General features: G+C 27.5%; 1 protein-coding gene across 1 annotated transcript in view; it reads left to right on the forward strand.

Moving 5' to 3' along the window:
* LOC129971374 (phosphatidylinositol 4-kinase alpha-like) overlaps positions 1 to 21,459 on the forward strand; it is an 80,645-nt gene that overhangs the window by 26,034 nt on the left and 33,152 nt on the right. The window contains exons 16-28 of the mRNA XM_056085079.1: positions 276 to 326; positions 2,007 to 2,112; positions 3,628 to 3,758; positions 4,534 to 4,667; positions 6,498 to 6,651; positions 7,961 to 8,085; positions 8,882 to 8,963; positions 9,828 to 9,911; positions 9,991 to 10,080; positions 18,607 to 18,726; positions 19,132 to 19,224; positions 20,517 to 20,616; positions 20,703 to 20,762. Of these exons, the coding sequence (XP_055941054.1) occupies positions 276 to 326; positions 2,007 to 2,112; positions 3,628 to 3,758; positions 4,534 to 4,667; positions 6,498 to 6,651; positions 7,961 to 8,085; positions 8,882 to 8,963; positions 9,828 to 9,911; positions 9,991 to 10,080; positions 18,607 to 18,726; positions 19,132 to 19,224; positions 20,517 to 20,616; positions 20,703 to 20,762 (1,330 nt within the window). The remainder of the gene's footprint in view (positions 1 to 275; positions 327 to 2,006; positions 2,113 to 3,627; positions 3,759 to 4,533; positions 4,668 to 6,497; positions 6,652 to 7,960; positions 8,086 to 8,881; positions 8,964 to 9,827; positions 9,912 to 9,990; positions 10,081 to 18,606; positions 18,727 to 19,131; positions 19,225 to 20,516; positions 20,617 to 20,702; positions 20,763 to 21,459) is intronic.

The following is a 21,459-nucleotide window of genomic DNA, read 5'->3' on the forward strand; positions in this document are numbered from 1 at the left end:
TTGCTTTAAAATATGCAAATTTTCAAGAATTTTGGATTATTTCAAAACATGCAACTTTTTATTTCAAAGTAATTTTCTGTATTTTTAAAGTAGGATGTTATGGCATCATGCGAAATGCAATAATTTTACCATGTACTGTACTAAAGATTTAATTTTATCTATTGAAAAATATATTACTATTAATTTATATTTAATAAAATATGTGATGGTATTTCTTCATGCTCTTGATTGTTTCTTACTATATTCTTAGTTACATTAATCAATGATTTGTTTAGGCTTCAAGTAGTGCTGGAAATTTGGGTGTGCTGATTCCAGTTATATCTGTGGTATGTATAATTTTGATCCAACCTTTTTCCTGTTTAGATATACTTATTAAGTTTACCTTATTTGTTCAGTGATGGAATATTTATGCTTCTTCTTATTAGTTTGTTTTTGCAACAAATGATAACACTAATAAAAAAATATTTAGCCACAGAATCATGCAGCATTTTTGATTGAAATTTTTTCTTTGAATATCAGACTGAAAAGCCTTGTTAGTTGGTTTCTAGAACATAATATGATTTTTTTCTTTATTTTATGAAAATTCATAAAGCTAAATAAAAAAAAATACTAAAATATGAAGATTTTTCTTTGGAAAAGTTGATAAACAAAATATTTGAAATGAGATCTTTATGATTTTGCATCTCATGTGAATACTGAAACTCATTCTACATAAATATTGATTTTACAGAAAACACTATAGAACTTGCTACTTATATATTTTAGTAGATGATATTTTAAAAAGCTGTAATCAATTTTATTTTCATTTATAAATTTATTTGGTTATAAAATTACAAGAATTAAGTTAAGTCTTTTTGCCCTCCTGTACAGTTTTTAGAAGTCCCAATAACTTTGTTTATATTTGCATTTTTTATTTACAAATACCTTTATTTATCATTGAAAAATTTCCAATTTCATGAATTAAATTATTATTGTTGAGAAAAATTCAATATTTTTTTTAAAAATAAAGCTTTGGTGCATCTATTAAAGAATAAATATTCCCCCTTAGTGACATGTTATTTGAGTTAGATCAAAGTCGACTGAAAATATGTTTTAAAATGTTTAAATAAAGTTATATCCTTTTCAGAAAATATAAAAACAAAAGTATGCTAAATTATGCAAGCTTTTGCAAGTTTGAATTAAAAAAAATATTCTTCATAATGGCTTAAGTGATTAAAACATTGTAGCTTTGGAGTTCTTAATATCTCTTTAATATACCAGCAATGATATTAATAGCAGTATATGTAGAATATGAAAAAGAAACATGCCCACAAAATTTGAATAGTGTTGGGAAAAAAAAAGCTTTTTTTCTTTTATCACTAATTATATATTAACTGAAATGTAATTAGAAATTTCATGTAAGATAATTTTAAAATATTAATTTTTGTCACATAAATTTAAATGAACTAAATTTACATAAACTTTGAAAGTAAGAATATTTGTGTTGTCTTTTTATTCTGTATCCTGTTAATGAAGGTGTCAATTTTTTTGTTAAAATTTAAATATTATCACCTACTGTGTTTTATGAAAATAATTAATTGTTTGGCAAATGTGAAAAAATAATAATAATGGCCTTCTTTTTATACATGAACACAAGCACCAAAAATGTAAACTTTAAAGCTCATCCTATTATTTTCAAAATATTTTTATTCCTCAATTGTAAAATGCTGTTCTCTTTATTGCATACCTGCAGTGAATTATTTATATTGTCTTGACTTCAGAGCTGGATGGTTGTAATTTTAAGATCTGATTTTTTTTTCTTGCACATGAGTCTGCATGTTTATTCCATCAGTCAATGTTGAAGTTTGAAGAAGTATGAATGTAGATGTCACTTATGCTATTTTGATCACTGTCCAAAATTATAAAATCTACACAAAATATTGATTTTATGTTGTTTCAAAATGGAATGTTAAAGTAAACAAATTCTTTGTTGCTTTTTTCAAAAACTGCTTTTTATTTTTTCTCAGCTCCTTCGACGTCTTCCTCCTATAGCTAGTCCCAAACCAAGATTACTGAAATTATTTAGAGACTTCTGGTTATATTGTGTTGTAATGGGTTTTACATCAGAAACAGGTAGTTTGCTTGGTCCAGTTTTTTAATTTTAAGAAAAGCTTTCTATTTGTATAAATATTTGAAAAACATGCAACTAAACTCTTATTCTCTAATATACATATATATTGTTTTAGAATAGTTGTTTCTAATTTTGTTTGTATCAATTTTTATATTAAATTTTTTAATATTATTTAACATTTAATAGTAATAATTGAAGTTTCTGCATTTTCCTAAACTTTAAAAATAAATAATAATGATTTTGACCAAAGATCTGTTTTGTAATGGGATCTAGTATACTTCAAATCTATGTAGATGAATTGTTTTCCTATATTTGTTTGAAATGGAAACATGAAAAGAGTGTGCCTCTTCAAGTTTTTTTTTTTTTCATAATATGATTATATTTAAAGTTATAACATCTGTTCAAAATTGGTTTTCATGTAATTTTAAAATCTACATCTAAACTTATGGAAATTTTAAAAAAAGTAGTGTTATTAAACGAAACTTCTAAAAATAGCTTTAAAGATTACAAACTCTTTTACTGTGTATTCAGTTTTAAATATTTTTTGTTAAATTTATGTATGCAATTTAATTATCTTTGTTAATTTATTATTTGTTTAAATCTGTTTCTTCATAAAGTTCAGACAATCATAAATTTTGTAAGTGAAATTTAGTTGCATTTTATTTATTTTTTTTTTATTTCTTACAGCCAAATTATGCAGATTAAGGAATATTAAAAATAAATAAATAAATAAGTAAAATAGCATAATGCCATTTCAATTCTTTTTTTTTTTTTTTTTGCATTCATTATGTTATTTGTTATGGTTCTGAATAGCAATATTTCATTTTGAATAATTAATAGAAAGACATGGTTTTTGCCATCTAATATGTAAATTCTTAAAATTGATTTATTGGCTTAGATTTACACTGCACAATATTTTAGTTTTTAAAAACAAAATTTGCATTAACATTATTAAATGTAAAGAAAACAGGATTATTAAATTAACATTATTAAATTAATATTAGCGTTTTTAAATATAAAGAATACAGGAAAAATAATTTTAAAAAATTAGCCTTTATTTTAAAATAAAACTTGTTTATAAAATAATTATTTAATATTTTGTTTTCTAAAAATTTCTTTTCTTTGAGTAAAAAATGTATCAAGGAAACGATTTTGATTTGATGATTCACAGTGAATTAAGAAAATCAAAATGGAAGTGATGGGGAAAAAAGAATAATTGTTCAGTGTTCATATTTGTATAGTTATAAACATCTGTAAGAAGTTTTGTATTCTAGAAAATTAGATTACACTTTGATGGCTTATTTAAGCTGATAGAAATAAAATAAAAATCGATAGTTTAATAAAAGAGTAAAAATGAAAGTGTAACTTAAAATCTAGAACAATTAAATTAAAATTAAAATTATCTAAAAGAATAAAAATATTAAAAAAATCATAGAAGCAAAATGCTTTTTTTACTGTCATTTTTGTATATTGTTAATGCAATGCTTCAGATTTAAAGTCATTTAAATGTTTTTCAGGTTTGTGGCCACAAGAATGGTTTGAACAGTTAAAAGAAATTGCAGCTAAATCTCCCCTCTTAGTATCTAGAGAGCATCTAAGATCTGAATTGCAATACAATTCTGCAATTCGCAGTGATGCTGTGTCTGTGGTAATTTACTTATTATTTTCTTTCCTTTCTCTCTTTGTTTTTATTTTTATTTTATATATATATATATATATTTGTTTTTTGACTTTTTTTAAAAATTACGGATGATATGGATGGCAAAATTTCTTTGTTTAACAATTCAGATGACTCTTGCTCTTTAAAATGATCTCTTCAAAAGCAGACAATTCGTATTTATCTATATATTTTATTAGAATTCCAAGGATTAAATATCTGTATAATTTGGTTTCATATAGGAAATATGACTTACTCACATAAAGGGCTCATTTTCTATATTTTAAAATTGTTATTTAGTTAAAACAGTTTATATCTTGTAAAATTGAAATGTTAATTTATTACAGTCAGTTAATATAATAAAAAAACATATTAGATGTTTTGTGGACGAATGAATTTCCTTTAATTTCTTTACCTTTTCTAAAATTTTCTACTATTAATTTTCAATTTTTTCTGAAATTTAAACATATGCAGAATAATCTTTTTCTCTGTAAGTATGGCTTGAATTTTATTTAGTAATCTAATACATGTAAGGCTTTTAATACTATTTTAGTAATGAAAGATATTATTATCTTATCTTTTCCACAATTACCAGATTTTTTTTATTAATTTAATAACATTTAATATTTAAGAAGCCTTTGTAATTATTTTTATTTTGTAGAATTATTAAACAATATATAATTCATTCATTTATTTTTTAAAAATAAATATTTTATATAATAGCTAAAAATATTGTAAATTCCTTTTCTCATATTTTACTTTAAAGGGAGAAATTCAAGAGTTGAGAAATCAAATTCTTACACTCCTTGATCATCAGCAAGATGTAACTCCTCTGATTAACAAACTAAATTTTGCACAGTGTACTTATCTGCTATCTGTATATCATCTTGAAACCTTGAGGTAATTCACTTTTTAATTACTTTCTGTTTGGTAATTTATTTTTCCATTTTATTTTTGTTATGCATCTTTCTGTATGACAGTCCTTCCTTCTAATTAAGAATATATATATATATAATATATTAAGAATAAGAAAGAGAATTAAAAAAAACAACGTGATGATTATGCTGTTTTTTAATCCTTTTTTGTAATTATTTATGGGCACAGTGTCATGATTAGGTATCAGAGATTTCATCACTATATTTTATGAAAATAATAAAAAGCTTAGCACTTTAACATCTGTACTTGTCTACTTGAATACCAAAGATAACTAACTGCTTACATATATGTGTGTAGTATATTTTAGTAATATACAGGATGATGCAATTTAAATTACCTTTTGAAAAATAAATTACAATGTTAACAAAATATCAGTCAGCTACTCATTTCTTCTAAAAGGTTTCCATGATTTGAATACTTCATATTTAAAATTCACATCATGACTAATTATATGTGTCAGTAAAATTATTAATATATTTTTTTTCATGTCACATTACTCATACCTGAATATCTATCTTTAGTCACTAATTAAGTATATAAAAACAGTTTTATGTCATAAATAAGATTCTGTATTTTTCCTAACATTATTTATTGCTAATCTTTATTATTTGTATATTATATGCAAGAGAAATTTTTATTTAAGTTAAATGAGCTGAATTACTTTTTTTTTTATGATCTTTTGTTGATACATTGATCATTATTTTTTCATTATACATTGTTTTTCCATAACATATCGATATGTGTTAACTGAAATGCTTTTATTTGTTTTTATCTAATATTAGGGATGGAAATATTGGGTGATATCGATTTTTTTGCATGGTACAACAAAAGTTTAAAATAAAATAAAGCCCTTAAATGAAATATTAGAAAATAATATGAAATATTTTATAAGATTTTTATTTATTTCTTCTATATAAGAAAATGAAATACTGTTGTTTTTTGCTTATAAAATTTACCATGGTAGCATTGATATATGAATTTTTCAACTATAGCAGGTAGTATCTGAGAGTAGTTTTAATGTTTTAATAATTTATTATAACTTGGTTAATTAATTCAGTGTAGATAAATTAATTAAATTTTTGTGCCTTCAAAGCTATACAAGTCGTCTCCTCTAATCATGGACCAACAGCTAATTTCTAATATATATATATATATATATATATATATATATATATATATATATGGAACTTGGTATTATTGTTACAGAAAACGTTCTGTGACCAAAACTGATTAAGTTATGAAGCTTTGAATGTTATTGTTGTAGAGGATTTTAGATCATTTCAATGCCTGCCTTATGTAAGATACATCAAGTTAATGCTCTGTATTTCTTGAAATGATTATCAACTGATCTAAAATAGTAAAATTCAATGTTTTAGAACTTTTTCAGTCTTCACCTAGAAGTGTGGAACATTCTTTGTTTAACATTTTAATACATGGAGAATATTTCATTAAATAGGATTTTCAAAACTGAGAAATTGTATAAAAATTTAGAATTTGCATTTTTTCCCAGCTGTGCATTTATTGAGTTAAATAAGTAAATTATAATTTCTTATACCGTTTATAACATTTTTTCAATTGCAAATGATTACTATTTTTAACAAATTAGAATCTAGTTATCTAATCACAATAAAGCAGGCACATTATATGTCACTGGCTATTTTCCTTTTTTTTATTATTATTTTTTTACAATCATTGTTTTGTCGATATCAGTGCCAATATTTAGTAATTTAAATTATAAATTTATTCCATATAGCTTATTATATTTTTGATATTCTGAATATTTTTAATATTAAGGGTCCGACATATGCAAGAGAAAACCCCTTTTCATTGTATGCTACAATACTTAGAAGATCCTACAATTCAAAAAGATAAAGCTGGAATGTGGCAGTGTATTTTAGCAGTTTCCGATAAGGTGTTTCAGACTTATTTAGAAGTGGTTTCTCTGAAGGTAAGTTAATTCTAAACTGTATAATTGTTTTATATTTCAAGTTTTTTTTATAATCATTAATTTATTGCATGTATTAGATATTTAATAAGTTTTTATAGGCAAAGGAATTAATTTCTCTGTATATCTTATGTTTTTTCCATCATAGGATTCTTCGTCTTTGTATCTTACCTTTGTTGTACTGTTTAAATATTTATTAGTCTAAAATTTCTAAAAGTTGTGAAAGCTAGAACTTCCTTTAACTTGAAAATATATTTGTTTGCATCATTTTACTCAAATCATTTTAGTGATAGCAGATGTAAGCAGATTAAGAGCATAGAATTAATAGGAATATTAACTATTGCCTTATTTTTTGCATTACATCAAATAAATTTAATGCAGTTGCTTAGTATATCATCAAGAGGATTCGAGAAATGAGGGTACAACTAAGCAATAAAATAGATTTATTGCTAAACTGAGCTTGAAAGCAACTCATAATAGGAAACAATGAACTTTCCTGTATTTTTTAAAATTCAGCATTTATATAATTAAGAAATATTCTTAAATAATTATCCCAATTATAGATATAAAATTAACAAGAATAAAATACAAATAAATTGCATTTTGAATTGAAATGGCAGTTTGTTGATTAAATTACTATTATCGATATTGGGGAAATAAATTTAATCTGTGCAAATCTTTATTAAACATTAAGAACAAAGAAAATTTAACAAAGAATTATTTATGATTTTCATTTGATTGCTGAAAATCAGAATTTATATTTAATTTCATATGAATTTATTTAAATTTTATATGAAAGTAATTGAAATGTTAAGAAATAGGTATAATTTTTATATAAAAATGTATTTAGAGCAGAAAACTTCAAATGTTTTTTATTGCTAAAAAATAAACTTTGAAATCACACATTTATTATGTTATATCTGCAATTTCACCAGAACCAAGCTGTACAAGTCGATATTAATTTATTGTTTTCTGAATAGCTATCAATAAAAAAAAAGTAATTTGCTATACAGACATTATTTCTTTTATACTATTTCATTAATTTTTTTTATTTTTATTAAAATTCTTATTAACAAGTAATGGAAAAAAAAAGTCGAAGAATCCTCAGCTAATATCATACATAAAAAAATTATTTAAAATTTTCTTTTATCAAATAATTTTTTTTAATATTTTGTTTTCAGAATTATGTTTTCTTTTCTATATATAAGTTTGTTATAATTATGATTACATAACTAATTTCTTTTACTAATAAAAAAGAATTAGAAACTTAATATTGCATTCAGTTAAATGGTTTGGAATTTCATTTCTATAGCCTCGTAATGTGGACCGGGATGAAGAATTAGAAGAACATGCTGTCTTTCTTCTTGTGAAATTCAATCACCCTCAGAAGCAAATTAGGCGTGTGGCTGATAAACATCTCTCTATGCTGGTTGACAGGTGAAATATTTTTTTTCTGTGATAAGTAAAATTAATGTAACTGTTGCTTTATAATCTATTGTATAACAACAAGAGATTATAAATCAACATTATTATCAAATATATTGAATCGATTATGTAACTGAAAAATGACTCTGCCTTCTCTTAGATAATAGATATTTAAAAAATTTAATGAAAGTCTTTTCAGAATGAGGCTTTTTATTAAGGCATTTTAAATGTGTTTATTTTCTGAAATATATACTCTATAAAAATATATTTTATATTCTGAAATTATGTTTTATATTTTATTTACATACCAGAATTTTTTTTTAAATTTTATATTTATTTTGATAGACTGTTCACGTATCAAATTATTTGTGGGAAAGCATATGAATTTGATTTTTACTGAAAACTTGGGCGGAATTTACATTATGCTTAAATGAACCATTAAATTTGTTGTCAAAATAAAACAGAAAACACCTTCTTTGATTCAAAAATTCAAAGGTATATTCTTATTTCTCTTAAATTATTTGGAGTTACTTTTAATCTCAAAATTATTTATTTACCTATAAAGAGCAAACTAGGAGAATTTGAAAAAAAAATAATTATACTGTGGTTTTTCTTATGTTAATGAAAAAAATTTTAAATTGTTGAACAGCATCGCCTTTTTTCTGATTTGTTGTTATTTTACATTTAATTTTGGAAAATATATGAAAATATTTGTTTTTTGCAAATAAGGGAAGAATCTGAAAATATTGAAGTACTCATATATTCAGTATAAAGTTAATAAAATTATTTTTGTCTTATAAAATTATAGATTTCCGCATTTACTCTGGAATGGAAGAGTGTTATGGACCATGTTGGATATTTTAAATATCCTGTCTTATTCTCTGAAATGGGTGAGCTATCTTAATTTGAAATTTTTTAAAGGTTTCATTGTGCAATTTTCCAAATTTTTAATAATATGTAAAAAAAAAAAAAAAAAATGTCATGATGATTTATCATGAAATACCTTTAAATTGTGAAATACAAATTTTTAAAAAATAAAATAGGGAATAAATAAATTAATGAGTAAAGATATTTATTTATTACATAAGTTATTACATATTTATTACATAATATAATACATGGTACAAGTTACTTAATACATACTGTAGTGATTCAATTTTCTTAGGGATTCACTGCATAACATATGAATCTCTAATAAAGTTGTTCTCAGAATCACTGTATAAAAATATTCAGTTTCAATTAATAGAAAAAAATATGTAATGAATTAAAAAAAAAAGAGGATAGATATTTTTTTTGTGTATATTACATGAAATTAAAGAGATTGGCCAATTAATTAACTTAAATCATGGGTAATAAATAACAAGAACTTAGTAAAAGATTGAAATTTTTTTAACCAAGTTACTTTTATTTTTCAGTATAATTAATTGTTTAATATTTTCTAATTCAAATTTTGTAACTTAAATCAGGAGTGAAAGACGATAGCTACTAATTGTACTTCCATTGATAGAAGTTTTCTGAAAGATAATTGTGTTATCAATTTCAACAAATACAAAGAAGATAATTTGAAATTTTTACGTACAAAACTATCAATGCCAGAGATTCAAAATTATTTGTTCTCTTCCATAATAGTCAACAAGTACCTTCAAAACAAGATTAGCTTTACTAAACAGTCAAACAATAAATAGTTTTATTGTCTAATTTATAATCTTTATCAGTAAATTTTAAAATTTCGCTAACAGTTAATTTTTATGTAGGATGCTAATGAAGATATTCCTGAATTAGTTGTTCCTCGAACCTCATATAAATTGACATTAACTGATACTTTGGAAACTCGAGAAGTAAGTTAGCTCAATATTCATCTATCTATTTTTTTTAAATTAAATTTTTCCTTTTTTTTATTTGTTGCTTTTTTTTCAGAATATAGTTAATGACTTTGCAGCCAGAAGTCTTGGAATTTTACAAGAAGCTGTAAAATGGGCCCCTGCTGTAACACGTTCTCATTTAGTGGTAAAAAAATATTTAATTTTTCTAAAACGTTTAAAAAAATGACAAATAATATAACTTCATTCGTGTTTTTATTATTTAAAGTACATGCAAGATTATTTAAAAAAATATTTTGCTTATTTGCAATATATTAAAATACAAATAATATGGCATAATTATTTTTATTACAATTTTTTTTGGTTCAGAAAGCATTTTTTTTTGTAGTAATTGTGTTTGTTTCAGGTTCGCGCCCATAGATGGCGTTTCTGTCGCGTTAGAAATTTCCGATAATTGTTACTGTATCTTAATGTTCAGCATAAGAACGGATTCTGTGATCGAGACCTGGCACCCGATTGTGGGTGTCCTAATCTGTAATAGTCAACCTGAAATGGCACAAAATGTACACTAAAATAAAATGGTGTTCACCAGACGAGTTTTTATTTGAAGAGATTTACATTAAATGATCCGTCGACTACGCAGTATTGAATCATCGAGAGTTTTGCGAAAAAATTGGCAAGTGTTTTTTGGTTTTAATGCGTGTGTTTGCTTGATTGATTTCAGTGATTTGTGAATCGTTAAAGTGTGTTCCAATTGATATAAAGTATAAATTCCGATGATTGGATTATTATGTCCGTTTCGGTTTCAAGGTAGCTTGCTATGAGTACATTTTTGTTTTCCAAATTTGTGTATTAGTTTCGTTTTTATGAGTTGCATATATTCAGTTCTCTTTTCAAAATGCTTTCAAAATTTAAAAAGAGTGAATTTATTGAAGTTGTCGAGGAACAAGAAATTAATATTTCTTCAGGTGCCAAAGTAGTAACTATTAAAGATTTAATTGAAAAGAGCGAGATCTATAAAGATAATTAGGAATTCGTAAAAACTGTGGTTGAGTCAATAATTGAAAAGAAAAAAAAAATACGAGAAAAATGAAGCACAGAAACTAGATTTGGAAAAACATAAACTAGCGCAATTAGAAAAAACAACTTGAGCTTGCGAATTTATAAAAAGATGTAACACAAAAAGTTAATATGACAAATAACGATTTCGATTCAAATTTTAGTTCAGAAAGTTTGATAAAAAGTGTCAAAACCTTAACTGTACCAGTTCCTACACGAGCAGAGTCGTATAATTTATTTTTCCAATCGCTTAAAAGTTTTCAAAACCAAAAATGTCCCAGAATAATTCAAGTCAGAGATCCTATTAAATATCTTAGGCGGAAAGGTTACCAATTTAATGATATATTTAAGTGAGGATAAATTGTGTATAAATGACAAATTAAGGAATTAGTGTTAAAAGAATTTCAATCCACCTCGCAAGAAGCTTTAAATAATTTCCGTAAAGCTAAAAAACTTAACAGCTTAGTGCAACGACTTAGTGCAGTTTTTGATTATTATTGCTAATTAAGTAAGGTAAATGATTTCAAAGGAGTTTATGAACTCATGGTTTCCGAAAAAATATTTGATTCATTAGATCGTGAACTACTAATTCATATTGGCGTGAAACAAGGAGAATATTGTATGTGCCACCAGATTTGGCCAAGCATTGCGATATTTATGTATCTTCAAAATTCAAAAACGGTAGTAATGTGTTTTCACGTCCGCAAGTTGTAAGTCATTCGCAAAAATATCATAAAGAATACAGTCCACAAAAAGCATTTGTATCGGAAGTTAAAACTCCGAAATGTGTAATATGTAAATCTAATGAAAACCATTCCCTGAACGTATGTCCTTTGTTCAAAAATATGCTTGTTAAGGAGAGAATTCAGGTCGTTAAAAATAAGCAATTATGTTTTTATTGTTTAAATCGCGATAAAATTGCTAACTACTATTCAAAATCCAACTGTTCCATTTGCAAAAAACGACATAACACTCTTTTGCACATGGGAAATACTCAAAGCGAAAATGAAACTCGCCCGCAGAATGCTAACGCAGGATTCCTCGAACTGAAAATTCCAGTAATAATTCTTCGCAACTGACGAATGAGTCACCTGCGTTCATTCACTGGTACCAACGTAAATGTAAACAAAATGTTTTTATTAAGTACGGCAAATGTGATGATCACAATAATGTAGGAATATTTACGAATGCACGTGCGTTACCGGATGTCGGTAGTACGTCATTTCCTTTGAAAATGATTAGCCGATAAATTGAAATGTGATGATCCAGAATAATTTAGGAATGTTTACGAATACACGTGCATTACTGGATGTCGGTAGTGCGTCATTTCCTTTCAAAACGTTTAGCCGATAAATTGAATTTGAAAAAAGAAAAACGAAACATCGTGGTTTCTGGACTAAATTAGTCATTTTCTGTTATTAACTGGATCGTAAAAAAGAAAATTTCAAACGGAAGCTTTGAAAAGGGAATAGAGCTATTGGTAGTACCGCATATAACAATTTGTATCTCCTCCAAACAATTTGACATTGATACGATAGAATTAGATAGTTTTAATTTAGCGGATGTGAGTTTCAATGAACCTGGAGAGGTGAATATTTTATTAGGTGCCCAAATATTCTATGAACTTTTAAGATAGGGTAAAATTAGGTTTCCGGGAACAGACATTGTTTTTCAAAATACTGTGTTTGGGTTTGTTGCTACCGGAAGTGTTCCAATCGAAAACGATACTGCTGTTCATTGTGGTTTGATAATTGAAGATTTGGATGGAAATTTTGGGAAATTGAAGATGTTGGTGGGGGGGGGATTAATTACAAAATGATGAGAGTTTAATATGTGAAGATCATTTCATGAAAACACATTTCAGAAATGACGATGGATGTCGTTAAAATGCTGTTTAAGTTAGACCTCCCTCCATTTTTAGGCGAGCCAAAACACATTGCTACTAAAAGATTTAATTCACTTTGGCAACGTTTGAAGGGAGACCAGAGTATATGCAACTATACAGAGAATTTTTAACTGAGTATGAGAATTTGGGGCATATGCAGGTAACTTGCGAAACTCCAAAGTACATTATGCCTCATCATGGCGTTTTTAGGCCAGAAAGTAGTACTACAAAATTACGCGTTGTTTTTAACGCATCAGAGGTATCTGGACAATCGCTTAATGACAATTTGTATTCAGGATCTGTGGTCCAAGATGATTTTTTCGCTATTTTGTTGTGGTTTTGAAAACATTCTGTAGTTTTCACCGGCGATATAAAAAAGATGTATCGTCAAATTTGGATACATCCAGATCAGTGGGATTTACAATGCATTTTATGGAAGGATTTAAAGGAAGAGAAATTACTTGTATTAAGTTGCTCAATGTTAACTATGGAACCAAATGCGCCCCTTACTTGGCGACCAGGGTACTAAAGCAAATATGCTGTGATGAGCAGGGCAATTATCCTTTAGCTGCCGCTTCTTGCAAGGATTTTTACATCGACGATATACTCAGTGGTACTGAGGATTTATCTTCTGCCATTGAATTATAAGACCAGTTTATATATTTGTTAAAATCAGCTGGTTTGGAGCTTCAGAAGTGGAGCTCAAATAATTCTGTTTTGTTACAAAAAGTTCCAACGTCGGACCGAGAATACAATTTCGATAACTCTAACTCAGCAACTTTGAAAATTTTGGGATTACAATTCTATCCTGAAAATGATACATTTAGTTTTAGTATTCAAAAAATTGTGAGTCCTTCAACAAAAAGAACAGTGCTGCCGGACATATCCAGATTGTTTGACCCTTTAGGTCTCTTAGGACCTTTGATAATCACAGCGAAGATGTTCTTGCAGAAGTTGTGGATTATGAGAATTGATTGGGACGATGAAGTTCCCTTACTACAACTACAGTTTCAACTACATACCCCACCAGCTAACATCTGTTGCTCCGCAAACGAAGTTACTTCAAAATAATCAGGATATCCAATAAAATTCTTGAATAATATTCCAAATGAAATGTTTGGATCAAGCTCTTCAATAATATTCTGAAGCATCAAAGCATAGTTTACTGTGAAGTGGCTAAACGAATGTTCTTTCGTTTCGAGTCCGTTCAAACGCATTTTTCTTAGTTAAATGAATCCACATTCCGGCCAATGCGCCAATATTTTCTTACGAATGTTCATGTTTCGAATAGGATAAAAGACGATACGAATTTTACACATTCATATACATTTATTTTTCACTCACACCACTGGACAGATAGATACAAAACCAACTGACATCGTTCTACTAATAAACATTTTATAAGTGTGCCGTCTAGTGGCGAAAATTCGGAACACACCCCACCTGAACTCTGTTAAGAGTGCATTTTACAAACTATTATTATGATTATCAAATACAAAAGAAAAATAAAACAGTATGAATTCACAAATATGAAATAAGCAATGATACATGTAAATTTTTTTAAAAAACATTAAGTTATTTCAAGTGGGTAAATTAACTGAATTGGTCGTCTGTACTGACCTTTAGATGTTTTGACAATACATGATCTTACATGTCCATCTCGACCAATAATTACTTCAGTAATACCAAGAGATTTAGTGGTTCCTTCAAGCAAAACTACGTTTCCCACTTTCATATCACTTTCTGACAAAGGATTAACAAATTTATGTGCATTTCGCAACTGCTTCAAATAGTTAGCTTTCCATTTTGTCCAAAGTTGATATAAAAGTCTAGTTTGATAAAATTTGTGTCGAATTAAATTTTCTTTAGTAGAAGGTTCATTACTGAAAATTTCTGCAAAATGCACAGGATAACTATGTGTTTCCTGTCCATGAAATGAAAAATGGGCAGGTGTAAGAGGTAGTGGTTCGTTTAATTCATTGCTATTATATGTAAGGGGTCTATGGTTCAATATAAATTCAATTTCGGCAAGAAAGGTCGTCATTTTTTCAAATTTAAGAAAGGACTTTCCGAGAATTTTTCTTAAAGGTTCTTTAATACTTTTCATGAATCTTTCATAAAATCCGTCCCATCAAGGAGCATGAGGGGGACGGGATAAACTGTCGTGTTATATCATGCAAAGCAACAAATTTTTTTAACTCTGAATCAACTAAAATTTTGGAAAACCATTTTAAGAGGTTTTCTGTGCTTTTGAAACTCTTAGCGTTATCTGAAATGATGACCTTACAATTTCCCCTTCTTGCTAAAAATCGTCTTAAAGACAAATTGAAATTTTCTGTAGTCATATCAGTAACCAACTTAATATAAAGAGCTCTTGGAACAGCACATGTAAACAAAGTTATATAGGATTTTTGACTGGCATCTTTCCCCGAACGAATACTGACTGGACCAGTAAAATCAATTCCAGTCACAGTAAAAGGTGGTTTTTCAAGAACTCTAGATTTTGGCAGTTGTTCAGTAATTTGTTCAGCAGGTTTCAATGAGTATCGCTTGCAAATGAGACAAGTTTTCAAAATCCTTTTCACAATTTGTCTATCCTTCGAAATCCAAAATGCACTACGAATTTTAGTGAGGGTAGCCGACACTTCACCATGACAAACTTTCTTATGTTCTCTAGAAATTAATAATTAAGTAAATTTTAGACTGTTTAAGTAAAAGAATTGGATGCATCTCATTATCAGACAATTCACTCTCTTCTAATCTTCCCCTTACCCGTAAAATATCCTTTTTATCTAAAAATGGGGCAAAATAATTAAGAGACGGTTTTTTAGACATCTGCTTACCATTTTTAATGCATTCCGATTCGGAAGATTAGACAAGATTTTGCTCATATTTGATCCAATCCAGTTCAGATTCTGCGAGCTCAGTTGCAATGTAAGATCCCAATTCAACTGGTAATTTTTTGAGTTTGTTGACGAATCTTTTAACCAAAACTGTAATTTTTAACATTTTTATTTAAATCACTGTATTTATTTAAATCTAAAACATATTCGGAATCATACAAAGCACATTTACATTGAGAAATTATTTCAACATCATTTCTTGTTTTCAAATCTCCAATGGGTTTTTCTTTTTCAACCTTATTAGGCCAAAACTCACTAGGTTGACTCACCCAATGTGATCCATGCCACCACAAAGAATTTTCTGCTAAATCCGATGCAGAAATACCCCTGGAAAGTATATCTGCAGCGTTTTCTTTTCCAGGGTAATGAGACCATTGTGCTTTTTCAGTTCAAGTTTGAATTTCGATGACTCTATTTTTAACAAAAAATTGTAGTTATTGGCCTCGCCAAACGAGCTCGCCAATTGACTCCAAAACGAGCATATGGTTGAATCTGACCAATAGTGATGAGTAGTTTCAAATTTTAAACATTTATTTACTTGTTTAGCTAACTTAGCCGACAATAAACATCTTAACAATTCTAAACGTGGCAACTTGATAGACTTAATAGGGGCAACCCTACTCTTGGAATAATTGAAGCTAGTAATTACTCGGTTTTCCTGAGTGGTTCCTCGAAAATAGACCATACAGCCGGAGGCCTTCATGGAAGCATCTGAAAAAGAATGAATATCAAATGAAATACAATCACATGAAGTTAACCATAAAAGATAATATCTAGGAATGAAGGTCTCGTTCAAATGTTCGATTTCACTGCACCACAACTGCCACTTGTAGTACAGTAAAGGTGGAAGTTCACTATTCCAATCAATTTTTGTAGCCCACAATTCTTGGATAAGAACTTTCAGTTTCATGATGAAAGGTCCTAAAAATCCTATGGGATCGAAGATGCGATTCAGTACATGGAGCACAAATCTCTCAGTACTGCTACCATTAGCAGCAATGTCTTTCAATTTGCTGACGTCAAATAAGATTAAATCTTTGTCTGGATCCCAGGCTAGCCCTAGAACTTTACATGGAATACCACATCTAGTGATGTTACCCTTTGTGTCATCAGTTTCTATGCCTGATTGTTTGTACCTTTCACAAAGTGGTACCGAATTAGTTTGCCATTTTCTTAGCACCATTCCAGCCTTTTCATGACTTCTACACTTTCGGTGCTGATTTTGAGAGTCGTTTCTAGTCATCAACTCCACCGACAAGGCCATCGACCCAGAAAAAAATTTTCAAGTTTCTGGGAACAAATGTTGATATTTTTCAAAATGATACGTAAAAGTTGCTGCGAGCAAGTAAGAACTTGGTTTGAGTCCAAATAGCACTTTGGTAAAATTTAATACGCAAAGCATGTCTGAATTGAGGTCTTCAATGCAGAAAATTTTGTAAATCGTTGATCTTCTGGGTCTATCAAAATTTCTAAGTATACCTGTTTAACGTCCGCTGTATATGCTACAGCATTTTTTCTAAGTTGCATCAAAAGTTCGAACAAGTTAAGAGTACAGGTTTACTCCAGTGTGAAAACAGTCATTAAATGAGTATTCTCCTTCAGCATGATCTGTACCATAAAACACAATTCTGAGGCGACTATTTGTTTTAACTTCGCAAATGACAGCATGGTAGGGCAAATAAAAAGTTGAGTCATCTACTAAATCATCTGACAATTCCACTATTCCCTCTTTCAAATAACCGTCAACAACTTCCCGATACCCCTTGTACAAAGATGAATCTTTTTAAAATCTATTGACTAAAGTATTAAAGCGTTTTAATGCCACCTAATTTTTGTTCCCTAACTTTTCTTGCATCCCTTCTATCCACGACAACTTAACACAATATCCATTTTCAACAAACTGAATCGAATCATTGAATTCCCTCAAAATGCCACACCTGAAGTATCTATTTCGTCACCTCTAATTCCCAAACTTTCCAATTCACAAAAGCGTGCATGTTCCGAAGAGATAGCATCCTTTTCACTAAAAACGAAATTAACTGATGCAGACTTACTTACACCCTCACATTTACCTTGAAGGGACCATCCAAAAATAGTTTCCAAAGCAACCAATGATGAATTTAACCGTTGAAATCTCTTAGTCTAATCCCAGTAATAATCTGATCCTACTAACAATGAGATCCGACAATCGCTAGACAACTCATTACAATTAAACGTCAACTCAAGTCTCCTAGCCTTCATCTCGGCACAAACCCTTTGATCAGGAACATGAATTGGAACTCTCGAAATTTCATCAATCTCCAATGCCTCAATCACCATTTCATTTCCTACAAAAATGTTTCTTAACCTTACCTCAACTTTTCGACACACCTGCAATTTAGGATTTTTCCCACCGAAACTGTCAATTTTCAATTTTTCAAATCCAATAACCCTTAATCCTAACCTTTTAGAAACAGATATTTTTATAAAAGTGCGTTCAGAACCATTATCAAACAAAGCAAATATAAAGATTTAGAACCAGTAGTTTCTACCTTTACACATTGCAACAAAACTAATCCTTTATTAATCGCTATGTGATTCGAAGAAGTAGATAAACCTCATTCAAATTTTTCTTTTCATTTGGTTTTTTCTGGTTTCAGGTTAATGACTCACCCTCAACCTTTTGCCTCTTAGATTTTTCGAATTTATAACATATTGCGCGGTCATGTTTACTATTACAAAAAGAACAGACGGCGCCATTGAAGTTTTTAACAAAACAATTTTCATTACATTTTTTTCAACCTTTATTTTGTAAGTTAAATCAATTTTATATAATTATGAAAAAGAATTTTTATTGACAAATTTCATTGACTGTTATAATTTTTAGGAATATTTGACTGTATGGCAACATGCTAATGATGGATTAAAACATCACAGTGGTTTAGCTATGGCTGTAGAAAGTGTACTTCAATTTTCAGGTCTAAACTTAATGTTTGCTCCTCTTTCGGTTAGTATTCTTCATTTGTGTATTTCTGAATTCTTTTAAATTATTTTGATTAAAAGGTTTTGTTTATTGTATTTTACATTTATTTGTAATATTTTGCAAACTATTGCATTTTTTTATCTTAGTATATTATTTAAATTTTTTTATTTAAAGCTATAAAAATTACCACATTTTATCAAGTGTTTACCTAAATGATTAAATTATATTATAGAATTCTATTAATTCTCTGTGCAAACAATTTTGGTTTGAAATCTACTTTTGAACACCCCTGCACAAGCTCAAAAACTACATTAACGTAGTTTTCAAGCCAATTTCGTATGAATGAAATAAATTTTAAAAATTTATATTTTGTATAATTTACTTTAAAGAAAACACTTATCATATTATTCAATCCTTATTTATTTCAAGAATTCAACACTTGAGAAATGGCCTACATGTGTGAAAAACAATTACTCTGAATCAGTTGCTTCCATGAATATCAGATGTCATTATGCTGGAGAAGTAAGACTTTTTTCAAAATAATAATTTTTTAAATCTCATTTGTAAGAAAACAAAAAAGAAAGATCACGCTAATTTTTGGTGAAATTTCAGTTCAGTTAGTTAAAAATTCAGTTAATTTAAGCCAAGTTAACGTTCCTTCTCATTTCTTTCTTTCTTTTTTTGTTAAGTAGTGAACTGAAGATTATTTATTACCAAAGTTATTAATTTTTCATTATTAAAATTATTAATTTTAATTTGTTGAATTCGTATTTTTTTTGTCTTATTAACTTTTTATATAGAGTGCCCACTCTAATCATGTTCCAGTGGCCAGTTTCTAATCTTTTATTGAGACAAATGTATTTCAAGGAAAGTAGAAAAGGGGGAGGGGGGAGAGATCTTCTCTCCTTTTAAATTAAATGAGGAATTATATTTTATGGTATTAGATTAAATGAATTTTATGGTGTTTGATTAAATATGGTAATTGATTAAATAAAATTAAATTTGTGGTATTTGAAAATATTATGAAGTGTAAATTTTTATTCAATCTCCCAGGCCTATTAGTCATATTTAGTAAAATATTCTCAACAAACTATTTAAAAAAAAAAAAAGCACTGCTCTTCTGCGATTAAAAATAGCTGAATTATATAGCTTTGAATTTCATTATTTTAATCCAGTCCAGATCTTCTTGAGGGAGTGTCACCCATATAGATTTGTGGAATTTCCAGTTAATGGTCTAAAATAGTAATGTTCAAAGATTCAAAATTCGGTCATAATTAGTTGCATTAAGATCAGCTTTTTTCTTGAAAATGCTAGTGTGTAAGAATATTTTACTAAATATGACTAATTAGACTATCAACAGTTCAAAAATTTAAATATTGGTAGCTTTTTCAGCAGTCCATTTATAAGCCCCAAAAACATAAAATATAATTCTTTACATCTTTTTCCCAGTTGAAAAATCTATTTATCTTTCATGGCTTAGAAAATTATTATTGGGCCATAATTAGAGTGGATGCCTGTATAATATATTGCATATTGTTGATTAGTTATTTAAAATTAGGCTGATTAATTATTTATCTATTATTGTTATTATCATTCCAATGGAAAAATTTACACAAAATGAGAATTTTTTTCTTGTTGTTTCTCTGCTTAAAATTATTTTATTTACTACACAAAATAATACAAAATAAAATAGAAATGTGACAGTTCTTTTTTTAAAATTTCATTGAAGGTGGTACATTTTGTGCATTTGAATAATTTATTTTCGGTTTATCATGGAAAAAAAATTTTTAAATGTTAATTGTTTTTTTCCACAGATTGAAGGACTTTTATCTAGTTGTGATAAGTCCCCAGAATCCATTGAAGCAATAACACTTCAAATATTAGATAACTTGTTTGAAACATGGAAAACTAAAGGTATTAGTAATGAAACATTTGAAAGTTTGTATTGATGTAATCATTTTTTTTTGTATAATTTTTTATTAATGCTTTTTATTTTGCAGATTCTGAATCACATGGAAAATGCATCTATCGTGTTTGTGCTCTTTTGATTGCAACAAAAGGTAAAAATTATTTGTTTTAAATTCTATTACATTTTTATGCACATGACTGTGTATAATTTTTTTTAATAATAAACGGGGTAATTTCAAAAAAATAATTGCATTCATATGGGAAGCATTTTAAAATATCACTTCATGTTGTTAATTTTTTTTTTTAATTTTAATTTTTTTTTATGATGCAAAGATTTTTGAGAGAACTTTTTTTGCTTTTCTAATTTTTAAGTAAATTTCATTTGTGGAATTATTTTTGCTTTTAAAAATATTTTTTGCAGATTAAATAGATTTTGTTTTTATCTGCTAATAAAAAAAAATTAATTTTTAAATTATGTATCTGTAGTGTTATTTTGAACCTTGGTTTTTTAAAATTATTAAAATTCAAGAAATGATATTTAATCACTAAAAATTATTTCATCACTAAATTTCTTTTTCATAAATTAACATTAAAATTCATTTTTTAAAAGCATGCACACACAAACATACACCCAGAATTTAAATACTTTTATACTCAGAATTTAAATACTTTTATGCTCAGAATTTAAATACTTTTATGCATAATATTTTTTATATAAAAACTAATTTTGTATAATATACACAATCTTTTTTTGTACAACACACCAGTTAATTGATTATCTTTGAGTCTTGGACACTTGTAATTTTCTTAAAAATGTAGGATATATCATTTCTTTTTTTATATTTTTTA

Source organism: Argiope bruennichi, chromosome 6 (genome assembly GCF_947563725.1).
Source record: "Argiope bruennichi chromosome 6, qqArgBrue1.1, whole genome shotgun sequence".
Lineage (NCBI taxonomy): Eukaryota > Metazoa > Arthropoda > Arachnida > Araneae > Araneidae > Argiope > Argiope bruennichi.